Source organism: Tenebrio molitor, chromosome X, assembly GCF_963966145.1.
Source record: "Tenebrio molitor chromosome X, icTenMoli1.1, whole genome shotgun sequence".
Classification (NCBI taxonomy): domain Eukaryota; kingdom Metazoa; phylum Arthropoda; class Insecta; order Coleoptera; family Tenebrionidae; genus Tenebrio; species Tenebrio molitor.
The window spans coordinates 376,496-395,709 of record NC_091055.1 but is presented as its reverse complement, the minus strand read 5'-3'; the positions used below and the strand labels follow the sequence as shown (position 1 = coordinate 395,709).

Genomic DNA, 19,214 nt, shown 5'->3' with positions numbered 1-19,214 from the left:
AAAACTTGTACGTTACTTCTACTTGAGCAGCTAAACGTTCAAGACGCCTTGTAGTTGTCACCAATCCGTAAATAAATTCATTCCTTGTTAAGTTTAAATCCGTTTTTATTTTATTTAATAACAACATTCATATAATCGTACCGACCAAGCGTACGATACAACACAAAGTTAACTAAGTATTTAGTACAGAAATATGAAATAAACTGTATGGAGTTGAGACATATGTATAGGTAACTAGATGAGTATACATATAGTCAATTCAAAAAACTCGTGGACTTTCAAAACTAAATTTTAAATAAAATGTTTGTTTTGACTACACTTGGGTATTAAAAATTTTCGCTAGAGTGTACCAACGTCAAAATCTAGTTACAAAATATAATATTTAAGTTATGTTTTCATTTTTAATCATTGAACAGTGAACTAAAAATGTTTTGAATCATTGCTTTGTACACTTGAAGCGAAATGGAGCAACTAAATGAATTGGAGCAATTTAATAAAGTTTATAAAAAACACACGACAAACTGAAAACAGGTAACAAATTAAACAACAACCAAAATCATTCAAAATAATCTGTTTCATTTATTCAGAATCAGAAGAAAATTATTTAACACTTGATTAACACTTATCTGCAAAGTTTTGATTTGTGAATCACAAGAACGAATACCAATTATTATTAGTTAACAATACTGGAGCGGCTTTGGCACAAATTTGTAAGTTCTTCCCGTTATTATGACTTTGTTTCTCATAATCATTTCTTATGGCCCTCTTCTTTCGCGCCAGTAGAACCGTTTTGAACTTTCCATTTTAACCTTTTTACAAAATACCTACACTTAAATAATTTTGCAATTTATTTGGCAATGTCATTTTAAACAAATGAATATGTAGTTCGAAAAATTAAAAATCATAGATAACAACTGGGCAATATGAAAATAACTAGTGGTTTAACCAACCTAACAACTGAAATTTTGATTTTGACAGTCCAGATGTTTTTTGAATGGACTTTACATATTATTATCATTTCTTATTCCACGATAAAATAATAAATAGTAAAACAGTATCTAATAGATGTGGAACATAGTTTTGTTAATATGTATGTATTTTTTATAGAAACGTGGTCCAGTGTTTCATTAAACTAAATTAAATTTAAATTATTAAATAAATTATTATTAAATTAAATTAATTATATTTTTATTATTATATTATTTGCGCACTAATTCTTTTCGTTACATACATATTTCTGTCAATGGCGTCTTTAATTTTTATCTCAACGGTAATTATTTTTTTTATTAGTGACCTGACCTGACCGTCAGTAGATACGAAAATTTATGAAATATCAGGTATAATAGTCTCGGCTTGTTTTTTAGATTTGTAAACAAGCAATAAATTTTTTCCTAAATATAGAATGATTTATTATTAATTGTTTAATTAATTTTTTGACATATTCAAGGGAAAATTTTTCTAACTGTTGTTACGTCAATGCAAAAAATTCGCTTTTATTCCAAGAACTATACCAAAGTTTCTCTTTTCAGAATAACTCTTATAATAGTCTGATTCGCTTAATGGTTCTTGCAGTCCAACTTAAAAAAAAAGATCGATAAATCTATTGTATCAAATTTGCACTCATCGTGACAGTATTTAGAACAATATTGTCGAGAAAACCGCACCGAGATGCAGTTTTTCGAAAAAACGATGAAATTGTGTCGACCTAGAGACAGATGTCCGGTGTTTCCGTTGTTCGGAAAAGCATCTAATAAGTTCGCGCACTCTCAGGAAACACGTTAAAATCCCGTCTCCTGTCGACGCGTTCATTGCGGCTACAGCAAGATAATACCGTACGCATGTCTGATTGTGAATTTAAAAATAAATTCGCGCGCTTCGAATTTGTTCCCCAAAACCTCGTGGCTATCGAGCAGTTGTTCCTCTTTGTGCGTGGAGTTTGGAGTGATCGGATACTTCTGAGCTGACAGCTGTCTCGGAAGTGTTGCATCAGCTTCGGCGACATGGAATCGGCAAACGGAGTCGCGGTGCTCGAAGATGAGGTCTTTCACAACGAAACCAAAGCCCTGTGGGTGTTCGCTTACGGCTCCCTGTGTTGGAAACCAGGCTTCCAGTTCAACAAGGCTGTGACGGGGTACGTGCAGGGGTTCCACAGGAGGTTTTGGCAAGGGAACACCACCCACAGAGGCACAGAAGACAAGGTAAAACGTTTATCTAATCGCCGGAATTAGTCACACATAAATGTTTTTTTGGATTTTTTGCACGACTGGGTGTAAATATAACCGCAACGATTGTACCCAATAACAAAGAAATTTTCTACGTGCTCGATTTAGAATTGCATTTTTTATTGTGGGTCAGTAAACTCGCGTTTTTCATCGCACGTACGGCTGGTCGGAATTTTTTATTTTTATTTTTGTTCGGTCGTGCGTAAGCGAGACTATTTTGGAACACGTTTGGAGTTGTCAAAATTGAAAATCTATTTTTTTTTCAGCCCGGTCGAGTTGCCACCTTGGTCGAGAACAGTAAGGTAAGCATTGTTACTTATGATTCGTTATCGTTTAATTTTGAATAAGAAAATGAGCTGAAAGCTGTAGTATTTTTGCACCTTGTTTAATGTAATAGATGGGAGTGGCTCTCTAATTACAAGTTTTTTAAATTGATATTCGATTCCTTCTGACATTTACGAGCCTGCAATCAGAGACTGTGTATGTGGTGGTTAACCACTTCCGGTCTACCTGTCGATCTACATCTGTTAATTCTGATTGGAATCTTACAGTGTGGGTTGAGACATAAAAATCTTATCGTAGTATTTTGATCATAAATAAACAAAGGAGTAAAGATAATATGAGCAACGAGTGTAAAATACGAATTTATTCAGTAATTTCAAATCTCAAGAAACATTGACTTTAGTCATAAATTAAGTCAACACAAAGACCTTACTTAAAACTTTCACTCATAAACCCAATTATTCACACTGACCTAGGGCAGAATATTATTAAGGAAATAATCCCAAAATGTTTGTCCTCACTAAAGTTTTAATTAGGTATGTCGCTTTGTTGGTTTAATTATAGTCAGAGTTAGCCTTTCCTTACATTTAAAAGATACTATGGAGGTTGTAAACATAAATACAGACACACAATTTTATTATTTGATTTGGTCGATTATTTTTGATAAAATAGAACAATATCTCGTGATTCGAATATTGTTTGTTTTTTATAATAATGTCTAAAAAAGAAGTTATAACAGCGATAAAAAATTAGTAGGTACAACAGCTTAATATGTAGTAAAAAAACAAAATGGAGGTTTCTATTTTTGTCGACTTTTTTTAAATTTAATTTTTGAAATACATATTCACAATTGTCTAGATACCTACTATTTTTTGAGAAATTGAAAATAATGCGCCTGCGATCAGATTCTTTCTTTTGTTTCTTAAACTGGGTATGTAAAACTTATTTTACAATTTAGTAGATTCTATTTATTATTCGTTCACGATTGTTTCAAATTCAGACTGTCTATGAAAATCTGACATTTTAGTTGGGAATATTGTGATTTGTCATAATAAATCTATTTTAGGTTATAACTGAATTGCACTAAATCAATTAGGGAATTGACAACAAGACGAATATTTAATAACGAAACGTCATATGACAGGACCTGACGCCAATCTAACAAAAAAATATCGTGGCCTCCTGCGTGTTTAAAACAATCATGAACGGCTTATATTTATACATGTTTCCTCCTGAAAACTGTGAAGGTTAGTGTATATAAACTGTCGTACATCTTTGAATTTAGCACTGGAACAGTTAACACTGACCCACTTATCGCCAGAATTCTGGTGAAATTTCTCAAAATATTTACGGTAAATTTTTAGTCTCAGACAATATACAATTTTATAATTTTTTAAATATTTCCATTGCTTACGTCGTTATTTTATCATAAATAAAGGTATAAAATAACACAAATTTGGAAATGATACCGATAACGAGACAATGCTTTTTATTATCCAGAAAAAACTTAAGAAACAAGCTAGGTACCGAATTTTGTCAAAATTGTTTCTAATAATTTTTCAACACAATTTATGATCAATTCCATCTACGAGTACATGCAAAACTCATAAAATTTTAAATTCTGATTGATTTCTCTTTATCTGGTTCCACCGTGATAATTTTAATTCGCGCACGAAATCACTAGAATTGCCATATTACTCGTGGTCAACTGCATTTATCAAATTTACTGGAATCGCTGAAATTAAAAATCATCCGAGTCTGAAGACGTCATTAGTGTTAAGTGTTACGAGGAACTGAAACTAATATCAAAATGGAATAATATTAAATGGTTTTCAGAATTGCGCAATTGAGAGATTTTTTTTTGAATCACAGCTGCATCAATCTCTTATCATTTAATAGCATTGTTAACGGTCAACGTGTAGCTTCGTCCTCTTCAACTGAATGAGATGAATTGGTATCAATTTATTTACATTGAGTTATAAAAGTCACTTTGTGTGGTGTTGATAACGCTGAATAGTCAAAATTGAATAAATAGTCCAAGTGGTATCTCTATAGTCGTACTTTTTTAAAGATACAATAATTTTATTAACCTTGCTCCTTCGGAATGGGTTAAGAATAATCGTTTATGTCCAGATGTGACGTCAGCAACTTTCAATTAAAATGTTAATCGCCTCTTCCTTTTTTTTTTAAAGTTTGTGATAAAAATTCATTCACCACGGCCGTATTCTTCGAAGCTGCCTGTTTGTTGGTCAACATCCATCCAACTCGTGATAACAACAATAAATTTAACCGTGTCTGCGCTAAATTCTCGCTTTTATTTATGTTAAGTACCGCGAAATTGAGGCTACGGAGATAATAATGGAGTAGTACAAAGAGGGACATAATTTTATCGGTCGCACTTTGGCGGCGCGACGCCGCTAGGTCACAAAAACCAAGAATTGGACGTACCCACGAAAATAAAATTGTGACGTCACTTGGGTACTTGGCAAATCCTCATCAAGGTCAAGGATGATAACGTGATTGACCTAAATATAACACCTGCAACTGCACCATTATGTCACATCTTTTTCATCAAACATTGTTTGTCGAGTCAGTTTTGGGTCAGATCTCCCAAATTTGAAAGTTCGGGGTGTCCTGAGGTGAATTCGAAATGAGTGTGAAAGTTGGAATGAATTTAGGGGCATTTCAGACACCATTCATTGTTTCACGTGGCTCGTAAATGCTACAGTTAAATATAAATCTGGCAAACGCACAAAAATGCCTAACGCATTCATTTTCCGCCGGATTATCATAACCAGTTGAGAAAAATTCATGATTTTTAGTAATTTCAGGGTTTGGTTTATGGAGTCGCCTTCGCGATAAGCGGAGAAGCTGCAATTCCCTACTTGTCCAGAAGAGAATGCGAGCTGGGAGGGTACACTTCGGTCTTCACCACTTTCTACCCCGTCAACGGAGAACCTTTCAAAGTGCTTCTGTACGTGGCAACTTCGAAGAATCCTCTCTGGCTGGGAGAGGCACAAGTGTCCGACATCGCCAACCAAATCGTGGAGTGTCGAGGACCGAGTGGCTACAACGTGGAGTACGTTTTGCGATTGGCGAACTTCATGAAGCACCACTTTCCCGATTACGACGACCAACATCTGTACAATCTCGAAGCGGAGGTTTTAAAGAGAGTCGAAGAGAAGAATATGTGTCTTATGACCCTCATGGGAGACGGTGAAGGGTGCGTGACGTTCGTCAAAGAAGAAAGGCGAAGATCTGTCGATAATGCAGACAACCAAGAACGAATAGAAACGTTCCAACACACGACGAGGGTTCCTGAGAAGACACTACGTTGCCTGAATATTTAGGGATATTTATTTATTTATTTATTCGAACAACTGTCGATTGGCAGCTCGGCGTGCTACTGTGTAGTACCAAAATATTTTTGTGTTGATTGTGATTTATATTTTTATTTTTGCATTTATTCGTCGAACTATATTTTTATACATAAAAGACTTGCGCGAGGCACTCGCTAGCTGCATAGAGGAGATATACAATTTATATCCTTTTGTATTGGCCCAACTGTGATTTTATAATTAACAAAATAAACTTGTATTAACATGGAAGTCGTTTAATTGGTCGATTGACCTTCATCAGAAGGATATCGGTATCTACGACCATGATACAGTACAAATATTGGTACTCTCTCGTTCAACTGAGACGTCCGGTACCTACTAAGGTCGTCAACCTTAGATAAGCATTGACAGTTTTATGGAACAAGGTCGTTCCACCGCCATTTTGACAAGAGGTACAGAATGATAGTACATTATAGAGGAATCGTGTATTAAAAGTACAAATAAAAATTGATTGCATTGTCTGGAATATCATGCAATAAACACTTCACCAATCGAGTACTTCCTCAAGTCTTTTGATTATTGGTAGCGATTGTTAGTTCTTGAGTAGTCATATCGCGGATGATAATTTGGCCCACTTCTCACAGTGTATTGATTTGGATTTGTCGCCACAGTCTTCGGAGGAATGCTACTCAGAGTTGGCTCCACAAACAGACCTTCAAAAATAATGTTTCTGGATTCTCTGTGGTAGATGAAGAAGATGAACGGTTGGTCGGCTATTATTCTCTGCGCTGACGATCCCATTAGAGGAATCACAACGGCAGTATTCACTGCAGCGGCTCTAGTCCCATACTCGTTGACTTCTACTCTGGTTTTGTGTATGACGTTATTGATTCTGACATTCTCTCGTCCGATGATACCGCTCAGATTGGCCTTAGCTCCGAAAATTTCTTGTATTTTGAGCTGAAACTTTTATTCGTAAAAATTTCGAAACAGTTGTAATAAAAACTCACCGGTCTGAGAAACTGGACCAGATCGATTTGGTACTCGATCTCGAATTTCGGTATTTCCAGATGCAAATCCATCGGCTTGAGACCATCGATGATGCTGTTCAATTGTGCATGTTGCATGTCTCGTGTCAGAGTTCTCACGTTGTTGCCGTTAGTGGGGAGCAAAATAAGCATGGCGTATTTGTCGTCCTGTAAGAAAACGTGAAAATTGTGTACCTGGAAGTGTGCCGCTTGATCGTCACCTGGTAGGGTAACTCCACGGCGTGGGCGTTCAGATCGATGTTGAGGTTGTAGTTGAACATGTCGGAAATCTGCATCATGGGAGTATTGACGCAGCCTCGAGTCAACGAGTGGAAACACTTTTCTTTGGTTTTTGCCGGGTCAAATTCAGTTTTCCATTTTCCCTTGAAATACAGCGCGTTGGCCAGTACCAACGTCGTGTCAGCGAAAATATTCTCTAAAAGAATTAATTCAAACAAGCGTCGACGAATCTGATTCACTTACGATTTCCCACGACTTGTTGGATCAAGCCGTGGGTTGCGTTAGCCACCCAAGCGTTTATGGTTTTGACGGCGGCGTTGACGTTCGAGAAATCTAAACTTTTAATCGCCCCCTTGTAATACCTAACCACTTTTTTCTCATACTCGCGGAGCACGCTGAACTTATCCGAAACAAAGATAGAATTAGCTGCCTCCAAGACGGTGTTAGATGTGCTATCCTGGAATCACGGAGAATGTGATTTCGCAAAGATCAGGTGACGGAGTCGTACATTCAAGTCGAACAAAAGTCTCGCCAAAATCTCACGAATTTCTTTGTCGTTTATGTCGTCCACTCTTAACGCATTTTCGATTTCTTCAGCACTGATGCCTTTGGCCCCCTCTAAAATTAGAGCTAATGTTGTTTTGATGCTGGCAGGTGATATGAATACGTTTCCAGGCGATTCACTGAATTCCTGCAATTAACATAATTAGTATTTAAAGGTTACCAAAAAAAGACGCAACTTTTAGCAGTTCCAAGTCGAAATAGTTGAATCTTCGAATGACTGCATCTCTCTCGGGGTTGGCAGGTTGCAGGTTTGGGGTGTTCGACAAGGGATACGGTTGGGCACCTGGAAAAAATAGTTGGGGAAGTTCAGAAAAATAACAACTGTTTTGATGTTTTCAAGGATTACTGCTTCATTACTGGAAAAAAATCTTTTAACAATTCAGTTACCGTGATTATTTTGTTGAACGAATCGAATAAAATGATTGTTGTGCTGTGCTAATTGAATATTTTACAGCAATTAAAACTTCTACATGGAAATTTTAAATTAGTTTCAAGGATCGTGAAAAACTAACCGAATTGTTAATAAAACTGCGGAAGTAGTTAAATACCTGCAAAAAACACCAACACAAGTTCGAGCGCGATGTATTTCGTGACGAAGTCCATGACAACTGTATTTGTAATAACGCACTAGTCAAATGTGTTGATTGATGAACTACCTAACTTTTACTATGGAGTGCATTTGTAAGAAGAATAACTCGTTTGTAATCAGGAGTCTAACTGGTGGTTCGGTCCACATGAAGCCGCAATCATAATGTGACCTTGGAAATCCCCGTGTTAGTCCACGAACAAGTTGTAAGCGTCATTCTGTATTCCCCATAATAACCATTTTGCCCATCAAAACTTTTAAGTTTGTTGTTGGGGGAAAAAGTCACCACCTGACGTTTGTCAGAACTGTCATTTGCATATTGCGGTCAAATTCTGATGATGCAACAAGAAATTTACCAGTTCTGTCTTGATTGATCCAAGGAATCTACACCCAACACCACCAGGAAAAAGAAAAAGCAAGGGGGACAAGACTGTTGATATTTTTATTTTGCCATTTACAATATGTCTATAAAGCGACTAAACTACGCGTTACAATGCAGAATCAGACTCGACATCGGCAAGAGTTAGACCTTCCCCGTCCCCTAGCTCTCTTACCTTGACTCTCGCCGAAACGTGGAGGAATGGGGACGGCGTTTGTTTCCAGAGGGTTCTCGACTTTCCCCACAAACAAGATGGTCCCTTTTGTTTGTTCCTCCAAGAAGAACAAGAACGGATGGGTAGCGTTGAACACGTAATCCACAACTCCAAATTTATTGCCGACTTGGACTTCTGCAAATAAACGCTGAAACACATCCGACTTACTCTTCTCAACACTGACCTGTAGCTGCGTACACGACGCTTCCTTCCTCATCCAGTTCGATTCCAGCTTTCTGTATGATGTCCGAAACTACAAGCATGCGGAGCAAGTTGGGGATTCCGCGTGCTATTCCAGGGAAACTGGCAGTATTTTGGAACATTTGTCTCAATCCAAACTACAAATTGAGAATTGCATTGAGTGTCGTTACGCATATGAGACTCACATCTTGTAACGTTTTTGTGAATCTGGCCTGGAAGTTGAATTTGAATTTCGGCAAACGGACTTCTACCGGAACCTTGTCCATCAAATAGAGTTCTTTCTTGAGGACGTGAAGGTTGACTTTTTTGATCAATTCGGAGAGGCCCGCTTTCGAATTAGGCAGGACGATGAAGAGGGCGTAGTTTTGGCCCTAGAAAGCACTAACAGGTGGGGACTTTTGGCAACTAGAGGCGTTACCTTGTACGGCAGTCTTAGAATTTTGGCATCTAGAGCGTTAGATTCAAAATAGTAAAAGGCGTCAGTCGTTGTCATGTACGGAACGGTTACTATCTCAGAAGGAGATACGTAAAAACCGCCCAAAGCTGTGTTATTTTTTGGGAACTGATGGCGCCAAGTACCCTTGAAATAAATGGCATTAGCGATAATCATAATCGCGTCTTGAAGATCACCTGAAGGGATAGACTGTCTCAGTGCTCAACTAAATATATTATTCGTATACCTGGAGATATTAAGTGAGATACTTTCCCGTTAGTTAGTTTGTCGATCCAGGAATTGATTGTTTGACTAGCTTCATGTGGTTCGGAATAATTCGTTTTCTCTATGTCAGTTCGATAGTTGTGGAGAGCTTTCGCTGCAAAATTTTGCTGCGCCGTTAGTCGAGAATCTAAGAATATTCGTGTTCCTAAGTTTAAAATGTATTCTTTTCTTTCGCTCGGCTAAAAGTCCAAAATTGTTTACAACTTCTTCCACGCGATTGCACCCGTACCTGTAGGGCCTGAAGTATGTTTTGGAAGTTTTCCCTAAAGTGTTGTTTATCTAACGGGAACTGTAAATTATTTTGAAACTCTCGTTCAGTGAGTCCACCTGAACCTTCGTACAGAAGAGCCAACACCAGTTTCAAACCTATAGGCGATACGAGGACATTTCGATAATTGGGAGTGGAATACGCCTGAAATCATTTCCAGATCATTACTTTTAACTTAACGGCGATAAAGACCGCCGTCGTAAAAACCTGTCTGAGGCGCTGGGTAATTACCACTCGCAATAAAAACGATTTTCTCTTGGTTTTCATCAGACCCGGGTATTTTTTAATTTGTGTTTACGTGACATTGATAAAAACTGATAAAAAATATTTTCAGAATTCCGAACATATCTTTTATGAACTGGGGCGGAGAAAGGAAGTCCGCTACTCGCTTGTGCATTTGAACAGCGGATTTTTTGATTTACTGCCCAATGTTTTTGTGTGATTTCATCCAAGTATGAAATTACTCGCTATGCACGCTTTTAATATTAAAATTATTAATAACTACATCCACGTCGTATTAAAAACCAAACAATAACACAATGATCATAACTGTCGGAAGCTTCAAACTATTTTGAAATACAAATCGTGTCAAAAATAAATTCGAACTTTTAGGGAAATAACGTTTTTCATGTTGTGTGTAACTAGAATTTTCAAAAGTAATTTTGAATGAAGGCTGGTTACTATGAATTGAATAAATATACCGCCAGAAACCAAAATTGAATGTGTAACGAAAAAACATCTCTCACTTAGCGAGAAATAAAGCCATATGCAACTGTTACAACGAATTCGCTGTCTTACGGTTACGATATCTTTTGTTTGTCACCAGAGCAGAAACCACATAGCCTCCAACCTAATCAAATTTATGGCAACCTAGTAACGAATATCCCTAAATCCTAGGAAGTAATTTATTTTTGACACGATTGTACCTACATACGAGTGAATTTTAAAAAACAAAGAAATTATTTTTGAAAGCGCTGACACTGGCTTGAATACGATTTTCAGTTGCTCTTTTGGTGGATTTGTGTTGAACAAAAGTAGTTTTATAATACATTACGTATTGAAATGTATTAAAATGGAGTACTAAAGTGATAAAGGTTTTTTAATGGTTTACGAGCACATTTGAAAGGAGTATTGTGTAGATTGACAAAAGCGTGATAATACAAAATACAAATAAATTGATTGCAAATAAGCAATAAACTTGCTTATAAAAGGCACATGAACAACACAAAGTTGACCTAAATTTTAAAAGTTTAACATGTGATTTATATTAAATTAGAACGACCAGGCACAATTTTCGTGAATGTTTTGTTTTGGATTTTTTTTTGATCGTTTGTATCTGACGTCATTCAATAGGAATGAAAATTTTGTTTATATGAAAGTGATCATTTAAAACGTGCATAAATTTGAAGAAGGTAAAATCGTTATCAGAAACAAGTTTCTCGTTTTGTTTGAAAAAAATTGGGGAATCCCCGAATTTTTGTGTTTTATTTTTTATTGAGCAACAAAGATCGGTTGCATCTTGTGATGAAATCAATTAACTTGACTGTCACTGAAAACTAGTCGTTTGATCTGTCATTTGTGCGTCAAGTAAGATTGTGACTATACCTTGAGTAGTTTCCAATCAAAGGTATCGGACCACTCCATAGGTGGAAAGTAGGCGTCGGGCTCTTCTTTGGAACTCGACGAAGAATTGGTGGCAGAGATCCTCGATAAGCATAACGCTCCTAAAAACCGGATTTTTTAAGCGTCAATTATCAGTTTTTTTCACTGATCTATGCAGATCAAGGGTCAGCGTAAATATAGGATGAGCAAAATGCAAATTAGTAATAATTGCTATTACACAATAGCCAGGACAGAAAAACATGAAACTGTGGGTTCAGCTGCATTTACGTATCGTCTCGTGTTTATCGTTTTTGTCATTAGGTAAAACAGAGAAGCGAATCGTGTGAGAAATTAAAAAAAATCGACTCACCGATTAACAAACACAGCAACATCGTCGAAGAAAATCGCGATTGTTGCAAATGTGGTGCGACGGTGAAGTTGACCCTGTCTTCAGATACTGTCGATGCTTGTTTGTATTTGAGATACCCGTATCAGAGCTACATAAAATGTGGAAAATACGTGTTTTATCAATGCGAAGATAATTGAAACGACAACATTCCCGTTAAACTTGTGTTTATTTGATTGGTGACTTCACTACTGTAATTCTATCAAAATAGCATCCACGCCGAACACAAAAGTTGTAAAAGAGCAAACAGGTACAACTGTATTGGCGATGGCCAGCGGCCGCAGACGTCATAGGAAAGCCCTGACCTTCATAATCTCCTTATTAAAAAGTAAAGTAGAAATTACGAATTGAAGTTAGGCAACCACATTAACGGACTCATCCCGAATACAAAGAATTTTCTTCGGTTAAAATTTAGCGACTTAAATATTATTTCAAATTCTCCGCGGGCGTGTGGCAGAGCCAGCGCCACCACTTCATTATCTTGCTCAATTCTTAACCCCATCTTGTTTTGACAGATAACAAATTTACACATTTTGGATTGTTTAATCGCTGTGTAGTGTGTTTCGACTTTACTAAATGACTTACGCACTTTCAAATAACCGAACTATTCGTAAATAAAAATAACATCAATACATTTAAAATGTGAATTCATTCAGAATTGGAGAAATAAGTGAAAACGCAGGTAGATTGTTGTGTCAGTAACTTTGCAATGCTGTAAGAAATAATACAGTTCCCAGGAAAAAATATGGATAAATCTATTTTATGACAAAGATATAACCTGTAAATATGACCACAATCCACTGGCAATTCCAAAGATTACCCAAATCAGTTTAGTAAGTATCAAGTAGAATGTTGACGTCTCGTAAAAACACCGGTTTTTAGCTGTTTATTTAAGTCTTTTTTCCAAAAATGTCGACTTACGTTTCGTTCTTTAACATACAACCATTTTATGGATCAAAGCTATGCTGCAGATGTGTGCATGGAACCAATGTTTTGGTTTGTTGACAACTTCACATATGCTATAGGACCAGTAAGGTTTTCTCAAAATTAAAAACAACAATTCATGATTGTTTGTAGCTGTTTGTTGTGGCTGTAGTAGGGTTGACCACTTCAGTAGTGTTTATTGCATATTGGATAGGTCTTCCATATTGGTGGCAACGCAATCCTTACATATGTGTTATTCTAGTCTTTATAGGACATTGGTTGCTTCTTAATATATCATTCCATTATTATATGGCTGTTGTTACCCCACCTGGTTACCCTCCTCAGGTCAGTATTCCTCATATTTAATATTAACATTGCATAATATATTTTTTATTACTTTTTTTAGGGAGAATTAATAACTGAAGCAGTTAGTATTTGTAAAAAGTGTATAGCACCTAAACCACCAAGAACTCACCATTGCTCAGTATGTAACAGATGCATTCTAAAAATGGATCATCATTGCCGTATCCTTTCAAATTAAAAAAAAATAATAAAAAAAAGTTGACATTTGTAATTTTTCTTAATCACATAATACAGCATGGTTAAATAATTGTGTTGGTTATAAGAATCACAGATATTTTTTTATGTATATGGTATATATGGTTTTGGGAGTTCTTTTTGTGATACTTTGTGGTGTTGATATTGCATATTCTTCTATATTTTTGGCAACAGATGACCCTGATGAACCAGAACTGGAGGGTCATCCTGTAAAATTTAACAAAACTGGTGCTCTTATTCCAGTGGTAATTCAAAATAATCACTTTCATACATCATCTTCATTTTATCTTGTTTCACCAGACTGATGTTCTTTACATTGATACTCCAGTAGTAGATGATGAGTTTAATGATCATTATCAACCTAGTAGTCTTTGGGAGAGAAGAGCAATTATCTATATGGCACTAATAAACAGTGGTTTGTATTTTATCTGTACAAAATAGGTTACGTACATTATTAACACATTAACAAATTACATTCATTTTGTCACATTAGAATAAAGAAAAATGATCAAAACATTCAGATCAGAAAGTCTAAAAATGTCAAACTGACAACACTAAGGCTGCTTCATTACTGGATGGGTAATAAAGCAGTCTTTGAATAGTTGAGGGGTGTGTAGAGTTTCATAATTAGCTGTAGGCAGCTACTAAACTATTTAAACTGAAATAAATACTCTTGAGAGTGTGATGATAAAAGTAAATTTTCTGTCTGAAGTTTGTTGTTTTGCAGTGGGTAACTTAGGCCGTTTTAGGAGTTTTTGTGGCTCTTGGTGTGTTGTCTCTTTGGCACAGTCAGTTGATAGGTAAAGGAGAGACTAGTATAGAGGCGAACATAAATAAAGCGGAAACGAAAAGACTGGCGGAAATCGGACGAATCTACATAAATCCGTACAATTTCGGCAGCAAGAAGAACTGGCGGATTTTTCTGGGTCTCGTGAAGGGAAGGTGCGTGTCAAAGTTGTGAAAGATCCGGTCTGATTTGTGTTTTCAGAACATTCTATCAACACATCGTGTTGCCATCCCCTCACGAGCCAGTGGGCGACGGATTGACTTGGCACACCATTCACGACGAGGACGTTGACGAATGGCCATGATACTAGTCACTTCTCACCGAGTAATCAAGATACGTTTAAGTACAACAATTTTATTCTTCTTTTATACAGTACTTCAAGTTATAAAATTTTCTAATACGTATTGAATGTGAAGTGATAAAAATTAATTAAAAATATTTGTAATTAAGTCGTCCTTGTCTACCAGATGGTTTTCTCGATCCATGGCACGAATTCCGACACTTTAGTGTAGATAGCGGGAGTGTTCGCTTGTCCACACGACTTACCAAATGACGTTATCCCGATCACGTAAAACTTGCACTGATTACCCTTCTTCGTGATGAGAAGAGGCCCTCCCGAGTCGCCCTACAAAATAATCCATTACCAGTCATTAATGTCACCAGCGCGCGCGCGCCCTCACCTGACACGTGTCCATTCCTCCCCTGACCTCTCCCGCGCACATCATGCTAGATTTGATGCCCTGTGGCAGATGTTTGTTTATTTGGTATGTTTGGGAGCACCGCTCGTTTTTGTAGATGTTGAGCGAGACCTTCATCAACTTGTCGCTGATTTCCGCAGCTGCGTAGTCGGTCTTGCCCCAGCCAGTGGCTATAGCTTGCGGTTGCTCGACTTGCAGTTTCGTGTAAAGACAAGCGGGCCGTATGAATTTCGTGAATTTGACCACCGTAGACAGCTGGATCAGGGCGATGTCGTTGTACTTTTGCGGGTATCTGTATCTGGGGTGTACAATTATGTTTCGAATGTTGTAGTCTGCGTAGATAGAGCCGTCGTCGTCTCGAGTCAAGTCAAGGTCTCCCAAACGTACCACCTTTGGTGTGTCCCTGAAATTGTTTTGATGATGCGTGAGGGGTCAACGGATCAGACGAATTTTACCCATCTCTTGTGAAAGTGCAGTGGGCGGCCGTTAAGACGTACTCTTCGCTAATCAAGGTACCCCCACATCGCCACTCTACCTTGTTGTCCACGTAGAAGCCAATGGCCGCCTGTAGGACAACATTAAAGTGGATAGAAAAGACGGACGATTAATTACCATAAATGGGAATTCCCCAGCTGAGGCGGGCTTGCCCCCGACGATTAAGGCGACTCCGTTGTAGTCACACTTGACAATGTTTATGCTGATCGCTTCGGTATTGGTCACCAAAGGAATCGCCTGGACCACACCGGTCACCGCCTTGCTGTATTCCTGACACTCTACGATTCCAAATTAAATAATTAAATAAAAATTAAAATACTAGAAAAATTCGTACTCTGCTCGCTTTTACTGAGGTATTGTGAGACCACCGGACGCGCTGGTTCGTTATTGTGGTCTGGATAGACGAAAGCGTCTGGATTATTATTCGGCTCCCGATTCTCAAAAGACGAATCAGGCCTATTTGGTTTTCTGTTCAGAAAAGTATCGTCATTTGGTTCTGCAAAGGTGTTAATCTCGCAGCACACTATAGGGACTGTCAGCTGATAATAACCGCAAATCGTGGGACTTATACCATTTTGGGCTTGCTCTTGTACTACAGGACAGTTTGAAGAAATGCGGCAACGACCCACGACGCCTGTCGTCTTCACTACACACTCATCTCCAACTGAAATATAATTAATAAATGTACAATCCTGCCTGAGTACCGACAATTTCGTCTATTAATCAAGGAGATTTGTTTTTGTGATTCTAGCCACGCTATCGACCGAAATATTAACGAAAATATAATTACCGCATATATTACTACTGTAATTAGGACAAGAATTCGTATAGATGGGATTGTTTTACGCTGTATAAACAATGATTTATTAGTGGGCGTTTTGGTTGAATTGTTGAGGTGTTTATATCCGCTAAAAAATAATTTTTTGTCTTGGTGATAGCGTTTTTACCAGTGTCATGTTTGACTAACCCATTTACAGGCCTCACGTGGTGTAAATGTTGTCGATAATTTATAAATTGATTAAAAATGTGATCGTTTCTACGTGAAATGTGTAACAATCTTCTGTTAACACGATATCCTTGAAAACGAACGAGGAACTTGCGATGTAAATCAAAAAGTAGAGTAATTTTTTGTACTTACTTTGCGCAAACGCAGAAGAGCAGCAAATTGTTAATAGTATGAAACAGTTAAGTATGAGTTTCGTTGTCATTGTGAAGTACATCAAAACACTGACATCGTTATTCCCCTGGTTCAGAAACTATTCTGCGTCTTTTTCTTTCTTTTTAGTTATAAAGATGTATGTAAATAGCACTGGATTTACCAGAAGTCATTGGCGTCACTATAACTTGTTTCATAAAATACTCTTTTCAATTATTGTTTACCACAGGCTGCACTAGAACAAATTCGTTATGAATTTTGGTTGCTCACTGCTTTGATTCGATTTTAAATTCTCACCTGTCTGGTTCACCGTGACACGCTCGCATAAATAACAAAATCCTTGAAGATCTTCAATATTTAGAAACATATAAATTCGTTAAATTACAATAATTATTCCGCGAACTTGACTACACCACTGCCTCATTAATAACTGAGAACAATATATTTTATTGTCATTTATATCGAAACCCAAGGGATTCGACTAATCTGACCTGTTCAACGAAAAACCCAACAAGTAAGTATTTCACCTATGCCCAACCCGCTTCCTTTACAATTTATGCAAACGGAAATGTTTGACTTTCTACCAATTAGTCACAATATTTCTATTGTCTAATCGTCGTTTGTGGCTTGGATCTTAATTATTGCTTCCTATTAGACCTTATCGACACATTTAAGCGCAATTTGTGGTCAGATAAAAACTACTCCCGTTACAGTCCGGAATTAATTCAACGGAAAAACGTGTTAATCACGTCTAGACGTCTTACAATACTTGATACGAAAAATTCCGTCAGTCATTACAAAATTAAAGCCTAGTCTGTTTTCAAATTTGAATTTCCGCCATTTTTAGTAATTTTATCACTGTTCTGTTGGTAGCGCGAGCGCCACGTTTGTTCCAAATCATCGACGAGCTGTCACTTTGACATTCACGTTGCGTAAAAGTAGCAGTACGTGGCGACTTACAAAAGTGAAATATCAGTAATTTGTGACTTAACATTAGTTGTTACAACACCGAACTCTGCACATCATGTCCAACTTACTCAAAATCGCTACTTGTTTTGCATTTTTTGTGGTGTTATGTGAATCCTGCACGAGTCCGCAAATAACCTCAACTTCTTTCACAACGCAAGATGCCACAATAGTCTCAAATATCGCTTACATCTCCGATTTCACACTAAAATGTGCCAGTGGTGAGCCGTCAGCTTTGTACGCGGAAATCAACAGTAACATTGTTCCTGTCTCAATAATTGGACAAAACCAGTACCAGGTGAGGCTCACTCCATATGTTTATTTTTTGCGTTAAAAGGCGACTTATAGGTGAGTTGGACTGAAGACACCAAAACAGCAAGCAGTGGAAACAGATTAGTTAGAATATTTGATGAAGAGACTTATGGAGCTGCACGAAAAGCTTTGAGAGCTGGAGAAGACCTCTCTGGAGTTGCTTCATTTGCTGATGTTGTGATCAATCACCCAGGGGCCTACAATGGACCTTGGCTTAAGAGTGAACTTCTAGCAACTTTGGTTTCACTAGTTGTAACATATTTTGCCATTTCATTCAAACTGAAAGTTACTGCATAACCTGTTGTTGACTATCTTGTTATTATTTATTACTCAGTTCATAATGTTGTATAGCAGAGACACTTATGTTTTATACAGGTTGATACATTTTTTTAAATAAATTAGGACACAGATGGCGTTGTCTTATTGAAAGTTAGGCAACCAGCAGAGTGAGTTGCGTTGGAGGTTGCATACCGACCGAGTAGTTCATTCAAAATTGCCACTTTGTCAAGATTAAGGCCGCTCAGTTGGGATGTCAGGAACATAAGGTGCTTAATGGTCTAAATAATTTACTTAAAGAAACGAATTAAATGATTTGGAAATTTTCTTCGAACGGATATACCTAATTGTGGAATATTTCATATGTGCACAATTTGTGTTACATTAATTCTTCGTCTGAATAAATAAATCAAAGACTGCCAAAATTTGGTCATAGCGAAAGAAGTAATTTATTGAAAAAAAAAATCAAAAAGTCAATTGTCATTTTTTTTTCTATCGAATTTAAATTGTTACAAGTTTACGTTGGACTTGGATGGTGAACGACTTTGTCGTAGAAGAGTTGCAGATTTCCGCAGTGACGAAATGCTGCGAAAAGTGTTTGTTGTAAGTTACGCAAATGCCTAAATGGTTAACCCCAGAAGTGTGAAGTTAAATGTCGAGTGGTTGTGCATCTGGTTCAGATTCCAGCTCCAGTTGCATCCTTCCGAGTGGCTATCAAGGCCAAGAGTGTGATATGCATCACACTGACCTACATAGACGAGGGAGGAGCAGCTGAAAAACACTATCAACTACAATAAGTAATAAATCTGATCATGAGCGCAGACAGCGGCCCTGTTCTATTCAATGTCAGTGCAAGGTGAGCTGGTAGATGCGTTAGCCAGACCATGCGTGTTGTACTCGCACTTCTTGTTCACTAAACTTTTTATGAAAGCCGGTAAAAACACTGGATGTGACCGGCATCTACTTATAACACGTCGGATTCTTCACAATTATG

General features: G+C 37.3%; 5 protein-coding genes across 8 annotated transcripts; 3 read left to right on the top strand and 2 right to left on the bottom strand.

The window, feature by feature from the left end:
- Window positions 1-1,815: 1,815 nt before the first annotated feature.
- LOC138140412 (glutathione-specific gamma-glutamylcyclotransferase 1) lies at window positions 1,816-6,107 on the top strand. Its single transcript, XM_069061454.1, has 3 exons — window positions 1,816-2,198; window positions 2,489-2,524; window positions 5,336-6,107. The coding sequence occupies exons 1-3, from the start codon at window positions 2,001-2,003 to the stop codon at window positions 5,852-5,854; spliced, it is 753 nt and encodes a 250-aa protein (XP_068917555.1). The 5' UTR covers window positions 1,816-2,000; the 3' UTR covers window positions 5,855-6,107.
- A 205-nt stretch (window positions 6,108-6,312) lies between these two features.
- LOC138140407 (uncharacterized) lies at window positions 6,313-12,248 on the bottom strand. Its single transcript, XM_069061447.1, has 14 exons — window positions 12,013-12,248; window positions 11,646-11,764; window positions 10,002-10,184; window positions 9,735-9,951; window positions 9,473-9,684; window positions 9,240-9,425; window positions 9,038-9,191; window positions 8,815-8,988; window positions 7,851-7,957; window positions 7,619-7,801; window positions 7,354-7,567; window positions 7,092-7,306; window positions 6,853-7,038; window positions 6,313-6,802 (listed from the first exon to the last, which is right to left on the bottom strand). The coding sequence occupies exons 1-14, from the start codon at window positions 12,032-12,034 to the stop codon at window positions 6,419-6,421; spliced, it is 2,556 nt and encodes an 851-aa protein (XP_068917548.1). The 5' UTR covers window positions 12,035-12,248; the 3' UTR covers window positions 6,313-6,418.
- Window positions 12,249-12,472: 224 nt separating this feature from the next.
- LOC138140410 (palmitoyltransferase ZDHHC16) lies at window positions 12,473-14,766 on the top strand. Of its 3 annotated transcripts, none has more exons than XM_069061452.1 (9): window positions 12,473-12,730; window positions 12,786-12,881; window positions 12,931-13,078; window positions 13,126-13,317; window positions 13,379-13,496; window positions 13,570-13,775; window positions 13,831-13,945; window positions 14,280-14,472; window positions 14,519-14,766. In XM_069061452.1, exons 2-9 carry the CDS (start codon window positions 12,835-12,837, stop codon window positions 14,619-14,621), a joined length of 1,122 nt encoding a protein of 373 aa, XP_068917553.1. In that variant the 5' UTR covers window positions 12,473-12,730; window positions 12,786-12,834; the 3' UTR covers window positions 14,622-14,766. The 3 variants fall into 3 exon arrangements, with proteins under 3 accessions (XP_068917553.1, XP_068917552.1, XP_068917554.1); XM_069061451.1 differs by having other exon boundaries at window positions 12,779-12,881; XM_069061453.1 differs by lacking the exon at window positions 14,519-14,766 and having other exon boundaries at window positions 12,473-12,881; window positions 14,258-14,471.
- LOC138140409 (venom protease-like) lies at window positions 14,656-17,228 on the bottom strand. Of its 2 annotated transcripts, none has more exons than XM_069061449.1 (7): window positions 16,964-17,228; window positions 16,649-16,901; window positions 15,845-16,174; window positions 15,628-15,788; window positions 15,471-15,580; window positions 14,998-15,418; window positions 14,656-14,942 (listed from the first exon to the last, which is right to left on the bottom strand). In XM_069061449.1, the coding sequence occupies exons 2-7, from the start codon at window positions 16,728-16,730 to the stop codon at window positions 14,778-14,780; spliced, it is 1,269 nt and encodes a 422-aa protein (XP_068917550.1). In that variant the 5' UTR covers window positions 16,731-16,901; window positions 16,964-17,228; the 3' UTR covers window positions 14,656-14,777. The 2 variants fall into 2 exon arrangements, with proteins under 2 accessions (XP_068917550.1, XP_068917551.1); XM_069061450.1 differs by having other exon boundaries at window positions 16,649-16,896.
- A 338-nt stretch (window positions 17,229-17,566) lies between these two features.
- On the top strand, window positions 17,567-18,354 carry Tapdelta (Translocon-associated protein delta). Its single transcript, XM_069061455.1, has 2 exons — window positions 17,567-17,930; window positions 17,981-18,354. The coding sequence occupies exons 1-2, from the start codon at window positions 17,691-17,693 to the stop codon at window positions 18,239-18,241; spliced, it is 501 nt and encodes a 166-aa protein (XP_068917556.1). The 5' UTR covers window positions 17,567-17,690; the 3' UTR covers window positions 18,242-18,354.
- Window positions 18,355-19,214: the final 860 nt, after the last annotated feature.

Bases quoted from the DNA above. Each gene is read 5' to 3' on its own strand.
- LOC138140412 (XM_069061454.1), top strand. From the start codon at position 2,001: ATGGAATCGGCAAACGGAGTCGCGGTGCTCGAAGATGAGGTCTTTCAC. The intron at 2,199-2,488 runs GTAAAACGTTTA...TTTTTTTTTCAG, and splicing joins ACAGAGGCACAGAAGACAAG to CCCGGTCGAGTTGCCACCTT. The intron at 2,525-5,335 runs GTAAGCATTGTT...TAGTAATTTCAG, and splicing joins CCTTGGTCGAGAACAGTAAG to GGTTTGGTTTATGGAGTCGC.
- LOC138140410 (XM_069061452.1), top strand. From the start codon at position 12,835: ATGACCACAATCCACTGGCAATTCCAAAGATTACCCAAATCAGTTTA. The intron at 13,079-13,125 runs GTAAGGTTTTCT...GATTGTTTGTAG, and splicing joins TCACATATGCTATAGGACCA to CTGTTTGTTGTGGCTGTAGT. The intron at 13,318-13,378 runs GTCAGTATTCCT...TACTTTTTTTAG, and splicing joins CACCTGGTTACCCTCCTCAG to GGAGAATTAATAACTGAAGC.
- LOC138140407 (XM_069061447.1), bottom strand. From the start codon at position 12,034: ATGTTGCTGTGTTTGTTAATCG. The intron at 9,426-9,472 runs GTAACGCCTCTA...AGTGCTTTCTAG, and splicing joins TTCTAAGACTGCCGTACAAG to GGCCAAAACTACGCCCTCTT. The intron at 7,802-7,850 runs GTTGCGTCTTTT...TGTTAATTGCAG, and splicing joins TCGACTTGGAACTGCTAAAA to GAATTCAGTGAATCGCCTGG.
- Tapdelta (XM_069061455.1), top strand. From the start codon at position 17,691: ATGTCCAACTTACTCAAAATCGCTACTTGTTTTGCATTTTTTGTGGTG. The intron at 17,931-17,980 runs GTGAGGCTCACT...GGCGACTTATAG, and splicing joins TTGGACAAAACCAGTACCAG to GTGAGTTGGACTGAAGACAC.
- LOC138140409 (XM_069061449.1), bottom strand. From the start codon at position 16,730: ATGTACTTCACAATGACAACGAAACTCATACTTAACTGTTTCATACTA. The intron at 15,789-15,844 runs GTACGAATTTTT...TTGGAATCGTAG, and splicing joins CCTCAGTAAAAGCGAGCAGA to AGTGTCAGGAATACAGCAAG. The intron at 15,419-15,470 runs GTAAAATTCGTC...AAACAATTTCAG, and splicing joins TGCACTTTCACAAGAGATGG to GGACACACCAAAGGTGGTAC.